The sequence below is a fragment of the Strongylocentrotus purpuratus genome, unplaced genomic scaffold (genome assembly GCF_000002235.5).
Source record: "Strongylocentrotus purpuratus isolate Spur 01 unplaced genomic scaffold, Spur_5.0 spur5_scaffold_6, whole genome shotgun sequence".
Taxonomy (NCBI): Eukaryota; Metazoa; Echinodermata; class Echinoidea; order Camarodonta; family Strongylocentrotidae; genus Strongylocentrotus; species Strongylocentrotus purpuratus.
Genome location: NW_022145612.1, coordinates 46,516,106 through 46,529,573, shown reverse-complemented (window position 1 = coordinate 46,529,573; position 13,468 = coordinate 46,516,106). Strand labels below are relative to the sequence as shown.

The window sequence follows — 13,468 nt, the reverse complement described above, 5'->3', positions numbered from 1 at the left end:
TGGGGGAAATAAGGCATATATATATATGTTGTTCTCTCGCTTCTCTCCATTGATGATACTTGTACCCTGTTGGCAGAGTGGGATGGGATCAACTTGTCCTTAGCTCAAGGATGTCCAGAGCATGTGAAGTATATTGGACTGTTAATGAGGTTTAATTGTGCACCATCTGCAAAGTAGCAACTGGTGCTTGGCCTAGGTGTTGCCCAAGGGATGCCAAGTATGAATGACTACCCACTTCTGTCTATCTGTGAGATCTTTGGAGCTATTTATTCATGGATTTTGTTGTGATTTGTGAGCATCCCCAGCCTGGTCCTCATGGAGTCATATACTACAGTGTATATCGTGAGCATCCGATGGAACTTTGGTTTCCGATTCTACTGCCAGACTTTCCTGACAATTAATACCCATGTAGTCCTGTAACGCTTTGCTGTCAAGGAACTGTCTTTTGGCTGCATAATTACCATGTCTTCTTCAGTTATTATTCTGAGTTTTCATGTTTTGTCTTTTATAAATTTGTCAAAACTCGTTTTTGAAGCTTGTAATTTCAGCGTAGTGTTACCTTGCAACAAGTAAACTTGTATTCTTTTATTAACTGACTTGCAACTTAAGATTTGTAGATGAGATGAAATTTTTTTCTTGACGAATTATCAAACTGAAATGCTTAGCACATTCCACATAAATGTAGTAAAGTACACATACTAGATATGTTTCTTTACATCACCAAGCTCAACATCAGAAACTACAGTAATCAGAATTCAGAAAGGGATTTGTTACATATGCTCTTCTAATTTCATTACAATTGTTCTTTTTCCACGAATATGACTTACATGTCTAGGAAAGATACTGCACAATGCATTTCCAATGTCATATGTCACTTTTAATGAGTAAATACTGTATGTAGAATGTATGGTACTCCAAATCTGGTTTCATGGAATATGCAATATTTGAAACAACCATCTATACTTGAAACTCTTAACATCAAGGATTTAGGATTTATTATTATAGATGCAACTTAATGTCAAGTACCATGCCCGAGATTAATTTTGACATTCATGTATTTGTATGTCCTTGCACTGCTATTTTCCTTCAGTCATTCTTATATAAATGATTTGCCCTTGTCACGACTTTTTTATGTCATTTTTCTATTGCTTGTAGGTTTGGGAGTTCAGACAAGTTGCTGATGAAGTATGGAGAGAAATCAAGCCAATGGCCAACTACAAGCTCTTCTTGACGTAAGATTCTAGGATTTAAAGTATATTGAAGGATTTTTCATGAAATCAAATGGCTAACTACAAGCTCTTCTTGACGTAAGATTCTAAGATTTAGAGTATATTAAAGGATTTTGCATGAAATCAAATGGCTTACTACAAGCTCTTCTTGACGTAAGATTCTAGGATTTAGAGTAAATTGAAGGATTTTGCATGAAATCAAATGGCTTAATTAAACTACAAGCTCTTCTTGACATAAGATTCTAGGATTTATAGTATATTGAAGGATTTTGCATGAAATAAAATGGCTAACTACAAGCTCTTCTTGACGTAAGATTCTAAGATTTATAGTATATTGGAGGATTTTGCATGAAATCATATGGCTAACTACAAGCTCTTCTTGACGTAAGATTCTAAGATTTAGAGTATCTTGACTGTTTTCATGCGAAACCCTTCAATATACTTATCGTATAATATAATAAGCGCTTATTGAATAAGTTGGTTTGTACGAGTATTAGATAAGACTGTTCTCGGTCACTTTCTTGATATAGTTTGAAATATATTTTGTTCTTAAGTTAGGCTTTTATCTAATTTATTAATACCATACCATGATAACTTCATAACCATAGGAGCCGTGTGGACCAAGCAAGACCTAAACTATCCGAGCATGGAAGAAGGTCACAATTCATTCTTTGGTTTAAGAAGTAGTTATATAATCAGTGGAAGCCATAGAAGTGTATAGTAACAATAGGTACGTCATACACGATGGAATGAATAGCACAAGGGAATTTCGGCGATGCAGTCACATTCATAGTATGTGCTTAATTTCGATCTTACATAAGGTTCTTGGTTTAGGTCAAAACAGGGTTCATGCATTTATCTTGTTTTCTATTTCATTCTAGATTTTATATAAAATGGCATATAACAAATTAATTTTGTATTGCATGTATATGGGTTTTTAGAGATAAAACTGATAATTTGCTGAATGACCCTGGTTAATTATATTCCTTAATTTTTTTTAACATGAACTTGTTTTTAGACATTCTATTCTTTGTCAAGCCAACTCTGATATCGGCTTTTACCTTGTGTGCCATACCTATATGCCTCGTCAGTCACAGGAATTCAAGATTCTTTCAATTTTTGCTCCATACATCATATGCAGGAAGGAGCTAGAATCTGTGAAAGGTAGCTGGATTAAAAAGGTAGAGCTGAATGAACAGTTCCAGCACATCTACTGTTGCTCCGACACGTCTGTCCATTGCTATGATATGGATGGCAAGCTCATCTTTAAGATTGAGAGGTGAGGGCAACTGTGGGGGAGTTGGTAGGGGAGGAGGGGGAAGGGGGAGGAGGAGGGGAGGAGGAGACAAGGGGAAAGGGGAAAGGGGAGGAGGAGAGGAGGAGGAGGAGGCAGAGGGGAAAGGAAGATGAGGATGAGGAGGGGAAAGGGGTAGGAGAAAGGTTCCAGCACATCTATTGTTGCTCCGACACGTCTGTCCAGTGCTATGACATGGATTGCAAGATTGAAAGGTGAGGGAGTTGGTAGGGGAGGAGGGGAAGGGGAAGGAGGGGGAGGGGAGGAGGGGGGGGGGGGGGGGAGGAGGAGGAGGAGGAGGAGGAGGAGGAGGAGAGTTGAAGATAATATTCTGTAGCTTAGCAAAACCTATTGAAGGCTCTTACACTTGACCCTAATAGGAAATCTGGTACACATGCCCCCCCCCCCACCCCCTCCCCTCCATTTTTAGCTCTAGACCTCAACATATGGTGGTGTCATGGTATAGTTGTTCATTCACTTTACTCTCAATCCAAGGGCTGAGGGTTCAAACACCAGACCGTAGCTTAGCACTTTGGCAAGACCTTAATTATAAATTTGATGATATACTAGGTCACACAGAAAGAGTTAATACCTGTTGCAACATAAGAGCCATATCCATTCAAGATTTGGTTATTGATATTTAAAGCCCCACAGCACTACTTATAGCTACTTATGCTCTCTATATAGCAAACAATGCCTATTAGCGGTGACCGTTGGTCCACCATGGTCCTCTTTTTCTTATATGTTAATTGAGAGCTGATTTGATGAGATAACCAACTGTCAGTGACCATGCAGGGAGGTCTAATCCCTCCTGGCCACACTAGTGCAGATTTTTCTTATTTAATGCAAACTTTCCTTCCTTTTTTTCTTCTCCAGAGCCCATGATTCCCAGATAAATGGCTGTAAATTCTCCCCTCAAGCTCGGCTTCTTGTAACCTGTTCAAATGATCATCAAGGTAGGTCCACAATTTTTGTGATTTGAGATTGAACGAAATGAAATTAATCAATCAAATAAGTATCATTAATACTTTTGTTGGCCTGTAAATATCTGGGATATGGGTCTATACTATGAAGTAAGTCTGATTAGAGTATACATGTACTAGAATAGATCTACACTTTTTTTTCAACATGCCATTTAATTGGTAAAGCATTCACATATATTTGTCGAATGACAAACTGTTACATTTACTTGTATCAATGTATTGTATTCCAATAATCAGAATGTGTTAGCTTCAGAATCAAATTGTACTCTTCAGTTGTTGCTAAGTCAGGCAATTGTCTTTTTTGGGGGGTGGGGGTGGGGGCAAACTTGGATGTATTGTTTTAAAATTTACTACTGAGAAGTCTGCCTTCAAGATCAGTCCATCCTATATTTGGTCACAGATGATCGAACTAAAAGGGATTCACATTTATTTTGAACCAGTGAAACAAAGCAACTCCCCAACAAAAAAAACAACAACAAGAACAGGAAGTTATTGACTACTAAGATTAAGAAGTCTGTCGTCCATCCTCTGTTTGGTCCCAGACGAGGGAATTAAAAGGGATTCATATTTTTGTTAAATCATTGAAAAGAAAAAAAGAAATAAAAGAAAAATAAAAGAACAACAGGAAGTGGAAAGTGATTAAGAAGTGTAAAGCTCTAAGAGAGTTCTGGAAAACTGGAAAGAACTCGAAAAAACTGAAATAAAGCGCTAGTAAGAAAAAAAGAAAAGAAAAAGAAACCCATCATCATGATGAAGTACATAACGTTACAAACATCCCAGAAGAAGAATTACAGGGCTTCACATGCCATGTAAACATGTGGAAAAAGAGTAGGAGTGGAAAGCGATAAACCTGTGGAAAGCTCCAAGAGATTTCTGGAAACCGAAAAGAACTCTAGAAAACCGATATTAAGCTCTAGTAAGGAAAATAGAAAAGAAAAATAAACCCATCATCACGATGAAGTACATAACATTACAACAAAATAGGTACTCTTAAATTCTTAACCATGGTTTTATCCCAAAAGAAGATTTACAGGGCTTCACATGCCGTGTAAACCTTTGAAAAAGAGTAGGAGTAGGGGTGATAAAGCAGTGGAAAGCCATTTAAAAAAAAGAGAAGAGAGCTCTGATAAACATTAAGTCCATAACATCACAAAAATGTCACACTCTGAAGCGCATCTTTTGGGTTGGTTACATAATAATGAATAATAAAGGAGAACAAAAATACAATGTGGGGGTAGATGGTTATAGGTGGGGAAGCCTTAGAGTATGTAGCTCTAGAAAACTGAAAAAGAGTTAAGAAAAAAAGAAAAAAAAAGAAACAACAGTATAATAAATAAGATCTGTCGACAAGATTTCACTTTAACGATGGGAAAAAAACAAAACCACCTGTGAGGATTACCAACAGGCCAATGTGACTGCTCTAGCCATTCCTCTCCATGAACATTACCATTTCAAAGTGATAACAATACTCCCTAAGGAGTGGAGACGGTGCACACTTTTGTGCGGGCTTGAAATCCAGTGGGGGTAATGATAGTAATAACATTTTAAAGCACATTGAAGTATTACATGATGTGCTTTATATATGTTTGATTCCCTCCCCCCCCCCCCCCCCCCCCCCTCCCTCCCTCTCTCCCTATACCAGTGAAGGTATGGACACTTAATGGAGGTCTGATCAATGTGTTCCGAAGCCACTCCAAGGCTGTAACCGATGTAGTCCTGCACCCGGAGACTTCCATGATGGTATTGACTGCTTCTCTGGATGGGTCGGTCAAGATCTGGTCTCTGGACATCATGGAACTCCTCTACAGGTCTGTAATTGATTCCAGCTACTTTATCTGATTTTGATTAAAGTGACTTGGTAACATTGTTGAAGGTTGATAAAAAAAATTGCTTACGGAAATTTGTGTATAAATTCTCAAACAACAAAGATATCCATGGTTTTCTTTGAAAAAGGTTGATATATGACACCCTAACAGTGATTAACAGTAAATTCTCCCAACCATTTTTGAATTTTCCCCACCGTTTTTCCATGAAAAAAAGACATAAAACAGGCTATAAAAAATCTGTCAACACCTGAATGTCTGGAATAGAATGTAGAGCCATTTTATTGCTTTGTGACGATTTCCATTCATCTAAAATGTAATTAAATTGTAATAATATAGTTGGGAGAATTAAAGAATCGATCAGATCAGTTTTTCCCTATTTGTACCATGAATAATTGTCCCTTTTCACTCAAATTTTCTAATTATCTTTAATTGTACATCTAGCGTTGAAGTCACTACCTTAGCACCACTTTCTCTCATCTGAAAAATGTTACCAAATCCCTTTAAAGGCATCATTTAACAATGTTAAATCTGAGATGCATGGCCCTACGTGTTATCAGTGTCTGTGATATGGTGTAATATTAAAGCCCTAAAAAAAAATTGTGTTTCAAAATGATCATGAAGTGCCTTAAAAAGTAAAAAATCTTTGAGTGACCTGTTTTAGCGTACTCATTTTCTGAATGTAGTGTTATAAAAACCGTTTGAAAAACGAAAAATGAAATTTTGATTTCCAATCATAAATATCTTGATAATCAGACAGGCGATCGGCTTGTAAAAGTCATGGGATTCCTGACTGACCAAAAGGTTTGTAATTATGATTGCATCATGAGCTAAATCCAGGATTTTGTTTCAGAATCTGAGGCAATGTTACCGAGTTTGCTAGCAGATTTGGTTCTCTTGTGTCATATTGATATCTGCACAAATTCTATATTGATTTTTGTCTCGCCTGCGTAGCAAAAAGCGAGACATAGGCACCACTTTTCCGGTGACGGCAACGGCGACGGCGGCGGCGGCGTCAACATCAAAAACTTAACCTAAGGTTAACTTTTTGAATTTTTGATATCATTTTTAAAGTATAAGTTCTTAGTCAATGAAACTTTGAACATAGGGTAATCAAGTATCCCCAATCATGTGAGCAGAATTTCAGATCACAAAGTCAAGGTCAAAGGTCATTTCAGGTCAACAGACTTGGACTATGTTGTAGCATCATCATCGAAAACTTAACCTGAATTTTTGATATAATTTTGAAAGTATAATTTCTTAGTCAATAAAACTTGGACTATATGGTTATCAAGTCTCCCCAATCATGGGAGTAGAATTTCAGGTCACTAAGTTAAGGTCAAAGGTCATTTAAGGTCAACAAACTTAGACTTTGTTGTGGCATCAACATCAAGATTTTCAAAATGCTTTTTCTTCGTTATTTTTCAACTGATTTTGATTCTGATTGTTTAATATGATAGCTTCTACACAGAATTTTGAAATTGTTCTCCATTAATGAATTATGGTAATTTATGCAAATTTATTCCAAAATAACAAAAATTGCTTCTTTTCCCTCATTTCTTGACTGATTTTGATTTGGTTTGCCTTATCTGGTAGAGCTAAATTTGGAACACTAAACTTCTACACAGAATTGTGATATTTTGCTCCATTGATTATTTATGGTACTTCATGCAAATGAAATGAAATTATGTCCCTTCCAGGGCATCAAATTTTTATTTTTTGACCAGTTCAAAAGTGTACCACATAAAATTTACGATATTTGTTGTTGCGAGATGCGGATGAGCGCTACGTCATTGACGTTCTGGTTTATCATATTGAATTGCGTTATGCAGGCGAGACTGCCGAGAGCGTTTCCCTTGTTTTCATTTGGCAGAGTGCTAAACTTGACAAACATTCTGATTCTTAGCTCTCATTACTACGTAGGTGACTTGTTGTTATGAAAATATTTGAAATTTGGTCTATGAAAAAAAATCCCTTTTCAAGGACTGACGCAGTATAATAATCCCTATGTTGTTAATTAATCTGGCCTTCCTGTTTTTGTATGTCAGTGCCAGAAGCATTATGTTTTTTGTTTGTCCATCCCTCTGTCTGTCCTGCATCCTTGTTATCGTGATTTTTCAAGAACTATTTGAGATATGAATTTAAAACTTGATAGTGATATGTATCAGCATAGGGAAAAATCTGATTAGATTTTAGAGTAACTAAGTCAGAGGTCACAGAGGTCAACTTATGAAATTCCATATATTGGCCTGTTATCGCGATATCTCAAGAATCACTAGAGATATGAGGCTCAAACTCGTCACGATTTGTATCACCATAGGAAAACAATTTGATTAGATTTTGCATTATTAGGTCAAATGTCAAAGATCACAGAGGTCAACTTCTTAAATTCCAGCTATTAGCCTCGTTATCGCAAAATCTCTAGAACCATGAGAGAAACAAGACTTAAACTTGATGATAGTATGTATCACCATAGGAAGATAATCTGTTCAGATTTTGGGTAAATAGGTCAAAGGTCAAAGATCATAGAGTTTAATTTTTCTAATTAAAGGTTTTTAGCCTTGTTATCGCAATATATAAATGTGGTGACGGTACTACTATTGGAAGATGATCCAATGACATTTTGGGGCTAGTAGGTCAAGATCATAGTCGTCGATTGACGTTCGATTATAGGCTTTTTGTTCTCATCTTGATATGTCACATTTAATTCCATCCATTTCGTATACTAAATTTAGGGTGGAGGCATATAGGAGATGAAGTCGCATTTGTCTTGTTTTTCTCATGGTCATTTTTTCCTTTACTCTCCACAAAACAGTGTGGTTGTATCCACTGAAGGTATTCACTGGATGGGTTTGACGGGAGAGGGTCACTTGTGGACAGCGACCTTGCAAGACCTCAACCTCTGGTCAATCAACGAGGTGGTCACCTTCTACGCCTTGGCAAGGTGCCGTACCACATCCCTTTACGTCGCCCAGCTTGACCACAAAGCCAGCAGGGTAGTGGCAGTGGGTGAAGATAGCAGGTAGGTACAGTCAAACCTGCTTTAGTGACCACCTGTCTACAAAGACCACCTGTCTACAACAAGCACATTTTGTTTCCCTTGAAAATGGTTTCTCAATGAAACATGTACTAAAGGAACCTGTCTACAAAGACCACTTTTTGTGTTTCCCTTGGGCGGTGGCTGTAGACAGGTTTGGCTGTATATCCTTTACCCAATATTTGCTCTGGCAAAAGTTTTCTCCAGGCTTTATTTTTTCAAACATAAAGGGTTTTAGGACTGATTTTTGTTTTATAGGGTGTACCCAGAGGGTCAGGGTAAGATAAGTGTTTGGTTCAGCGTTGGAGTTAAGAGTCATTGATGCTGGAGTATTTGTCCAAGAACCTGGATTATTATTTGTTTTTCTGATTGCCCCACCCTCCTTTCTCACTTATCCTTGTCCAATCAAATATACAAATGTTCAGTGCAGTACACTGAAGTATGTAAATACCCCCCCCCCCCACGATAAACCACCCTACTTTATCATGGCATTCATGTACTTGAACAAGCCTTAACTGCATCAAATTTGCCTTTAACAAATTTCTTTTGCAGTGTTCGACTGGTATCTATGAAGGATCAGAAGAATCTATCGACCGTCCTACCGCCTCCATCAGTATCCCCCCTCACCCAGGTCCTCTCAGTGGCCTACAACCGTGAATACAGTCTTGTCTACCTCCTGGTCAACCCCACCGAGATATGGGTCTATACTATGAAGTAAGTCTGATGAGAGTATACGTCAAGAGTTCAATGACACAAAGACGTAACTCCATATTTTGCCAAAATGAGTATTTGATATCAAAATGTTCAGAAAAATGTGGACTTTCCAGGTAACACAAATACTTAACTCCACCCAACACCCCATTGAAGTCCATGGCTAGTGAAACATAGACATAACTCCCTAAGGCCCAAGTGGACCTCTATCTTTAAATCACTTTTTGGAATGGAGTTACGTCTTTGTGTCACTGACCCCTCGACATGTACTTGATAGAATAAGGGATAGAATAATGTACATCAGTTGCATATTTGTTCAATAATTCAGTGCTGTCTTGTTCTTCAAAAACATTCAATAACTAACCCACAAGGAAGCATAATTTGAATCTCTGGACTGTGTGTATATAAATGAAGCCCATTTATGTTTTGTTCTCCTCTTTACCCCCACCCTCTTTCCTTACTATTATCTATCTAATAAGACATACACATGTTCAGTGCACCCACCCCACCCCACCCCTCCCCCCCCCCCATAAAAAGAAAAGAAAAAAAAAGGCTTTTCTTCAGATTTTTGTAATTTTAGTTGCAAAATAGCATAGCTCTTCCTTTAATGTGGTACAATGTTTTACCATTACTGTTCATTCATTTGGTGTACGGCGTCACATCTGTATGACCATGATGGTTAGTTAACACACAAGCTGTATACCACACTGAGATAATTTGTATAGGGAGCTGTCACAAATAACATTGTAGATGGACTACAATTACAGTTACAGCTGTTTCCATGGAGATTTAACATTCGTCCTTTCTTCTCAGAACTGACCCAGCATGTCGGACTGCTGTTTGGGATGTCTTGAAGATTCAGGACCGTAACAAGGCAAGATCCCAGTCTGCTCGAGTGCACTCTTCTACCCCACTTCCAGTGTAAGCTCACATCTTGAATTAATATTTTTAAATGATAACTGGAGCTAGCATTAGTTAGCATTTATAGATTTAAATAATTTGTTACCCTCTTATTAAAGCCCATCTGCACTAATTTGGCCAGGAGGGATTAGACCTTCCTGCAGTGTCACAGACAGGTGGTTATCTCATCAAATCAGCTCTCAATTCACATAAGAAAAAGGGGATCATGGGGGACCATTGGTCACCGATTAGGCATTGTTTGCTATGTAGAGGGCACAAGTAGCTATAAGGGGTTCAGTGGGGCTTTAAGATGTGTAGAAGGTCTGATCAACCGGTTACCCAATATTTAATTGAAATTGTTACCTTGTAATTGTGATGTCAATACCAAATGTAATGCCAATTGTTATGCTAACAACCATGTCATTTCATATATTTTTAAAATAATCATAATTCATAATTCTGTGGCTTTCTTGTATGCCATTCTTTCTCAAGCAGTGACAAGAAAATGGCACCAACGCTACGAGCATCCAGCGCCCACTTCAAGGGGTTCCGCTTTCGCTCGGCCAGTGCTGAAGGGCCGCCGGGCATCGAGGTGGCCGTGCCTTGCCACTCGGTTCTTGCTCTTCATTCCCACGTTCAGTACTGGGAAGATCAAGGCTTTGTGTGTCCTCGCAAAAGAAGCCTTCTTCTCTTAGGCCTCGAGGTAATTCAATATCTTTTTTTTAAAGATACTTTAGACAGCTTTGGCTCGGATTCAACTTGCCTAACACATTGATTTTTTTCTGTTTCTGAAATAAATCTTTATTCAGATAAAATCATGGATAACATCGTACATAAATATTCATAACAAAGCACTTAATCACATGTTTAAATGAGATCAAATCAAATTTTATATCTCTATTTACTTGCCAAACACATTGATGTTCATGGCATTTCCCGCAGTAGGAAGGATAGTATCATTGTCCTCCTAAACATAAATGAAAGCCTGTTTGTGATTAATTGAATTGTATTGTATGTGTTAGTAATCTTTTATTTTATTTTGTTGCTTTTAAGCTATTGAACATGTTGAATATTTATAGTAAGTTAGACAGTACCACCTGTGCGCTTAGAAACGCCTGTATAAAGCGCCCTATAAATATTATTTTTATTATTATTATTATTATTACTTATGTATCATAGAAATCTTGATCTGATAAAGGTAGAGAAATACATTCTTGGTTTTGAAGTATGATTGCATGGCATAGAGCTATGAAAATTAAGGTACCTGTATCTGTGTTGCCCTGTGGGTGCCTTTCTTAATATCCATCATTATACAGTCAAACCTTTTTTTTAATGACTACCTGCACAGAAAGAACAACTGTACAAGAATGACTTTTACAAATTTTCCCTTGAAAATGTTTCTCATTTATTAAAGCTAGTGTTGAAAGAGAAGTTGTAAGTAAATACCACCTACATATGGGCAGTCTTTCCTAACAGGTTCCTTTATTACATTAATTTAACGAACATTGCCCTCAACCAAAATTGTGGAATTCAACCCAAAGTTTTGTATTAAAATTTGTATTTAAATATTTGTTATCTCCAATATGGTACTAGGATGCCATACACTAGATTTCACAGGAGCAAACAATAGACGTTAGCTACCTTGGTGGAAGAACTTCAATTTTGGAAAGAGGAGAAACTATTGACATTATTCTACTGGACATCCTTGTGTCCCATAAGATCCATAGATGACGTAGATTGACAGAAAAATACCCATATGCCCTGTAGACGCGAGCGAGGCAAGGTTGTCGTTTAATCGTGCTGCATACCTAAATGTATATCCAAAATGTGGTAACTAGATGCCATATTTGTTGGTTAAAAAGAATTTTTCAGTATTTCTTGCCTGAATTTGACAGAACATCTGTGAATGAAGGTAAACGCTTTAGAGTCATCTTCCTGAATACCTTATACATTCCTTCTCGTACTATGGGTCCTGGATGACATATCTTCTGTTTGGAGCCAAAGGGCATTGACTCATTTACTTTCACATAGAGTAAAAGCCCTTCTTGCTCTGAACAGACGATATGTCAACAGAAAAACAACCATTTGCCCTTTAAGCTTGCAGGGATTCATTCAAATGTACATGTTATGAACATTTAGGCAAGAGTTAAAGCCCTTAAAGATGAAGTTGAGTTCTGGTCATGCGATTGCATTGTGAAAGAAACGGTGTGGAACCAACCAGAAAAGGTTGATCATCTAGCATATAAGAATTTGTGTGTATTGCAAGGTTATGGAATCATCAAAATGATAAGAAATTTGGCCAAGTCTTGGTAAAGTTACAAACACTTGCACAGAAAGATGTATATGGGACTACACAAACACATGGCGTAAAAAGCCGGCCCCCCGCCCCCCGATTTTTACGATGTTACATGCATATTTAGAATATGAAGGCATTTTAAGAGCCATGCTTTTCAGGGAACATGTCTTAACTAATGCTCTTCCACACTTGCATAATAAGAATGAGTAATGCTCACAAATTTTTTTTCACCTCTTCCCAGAACTCAACCTTCTCTTTAAACCATTTGCCCTATATTAAAGCTTGCAGGGATTCATTCAAATGTACGTGTTATGAACATTTAGGCAAGAGTTAAAGCCCTTAAGCCATTTGCCCTATATTAAAGCTTGCAGTCTTTCAAATGTACATGTTGTGAACATTTAGGCAAGAGTTAAAGCCCTTTTGGATCTGAACATACGAAATGTCAACAGAAAAATAACATGTTATGAACATTTCAAATAGGCAATGTAGTCATATAGGGCAAAATAACCATTTTCCCTATAAGCTTGCAGGGATTCATTCAAATGTACTTGATATTAATATTTAGGCAAGGTATTCATTTGCTTTAATCTTGCTGAATGTGCATCCCCAGTGCCATAAATTGACCTCAAATTGCAATCTGCCCTTCACAGACTTCGTATTCAACCGAAAATGCATGGTTTTGTGGTACGGTATCCGCTTGCTCATTTCAAGTAACTTTTTTAATCAATACATGTTAGGGCTCCTGGATAAGATTGACAGATAATTAGCCATCGGGACAGCATCTCACGAAACCCTCATAAGTACGGGTTCACCGACATCCCATAGAAATTTGTGTTTAACACGCGTTTCAATGGGATGTCGGTGAACTTTTACTGATGACGGTTTTATGAAACATTGCCCTGCCCTTTAGGCTAGCCTGGATTTTGATGAGCCAGAGTCAAGGTAGTCATTTATTCATTCTGAACAGTCACGTTGATTCCTATTAAAGTAAAAAGATAGCCATTTACCCTTTGCAGTATTCCCAGGGTTCATCCAAATATACCATAAATGCAAGGTAATGAGGTTGATCATGCTGAACACTTTTGAATCCCAAGGCGAGTAAGATACACCAATGCCATAGTTTGACAGCAAATGGCAATCTGCTCTTTAGACTAGCCTTGATTTATAATGATACGTACAAGCAGAAGTTCTGATA

At 37.5% G+C, this 13,468-nt stretch overlaps 1 protein-coding gene across 1 annotated transcript in view; it reads left to right on the top strand.

The window, feature by feature from the left end:
* LOC100892044 overlaps positions 1-13,468 on the top strand; it is a 96,718-nt gene that overhangs the window by 20,860 nt on the left and 62,390 nt on the right. The window contains exons 6-13 of the mRNA XM_031000029.1: positions 1,156-1,232; positions 2,371-2,508; positions 3,400-3,479; positions 5,149-5,314; positions 8,145-8,351; positions 8,919-9,080; positions 9,891-9,998; positions 10,473-10,680. Of these exons, the coding sequence (XP_030855889.1) occupies positions 1,156-1,232; positions 2,371-2,508; positions 3,400-3,479; positions 5,149-5,314; positions 8,145-8,351; positions 8,919-9,080; positions 9,891-9,998; positions 10,473-10,680 (1,146 nt within the window). The remainder of the gene's footprint in view (positions 1-1,155; positions 1,233-2,370; positions 2,509-3,399; positions 3,480-5,148; positions 5,315-8,144; positions 8,352-8,918; positions 9,081-9,890; positions 9,999-10,472; positions 10,681-13,468) is intronic.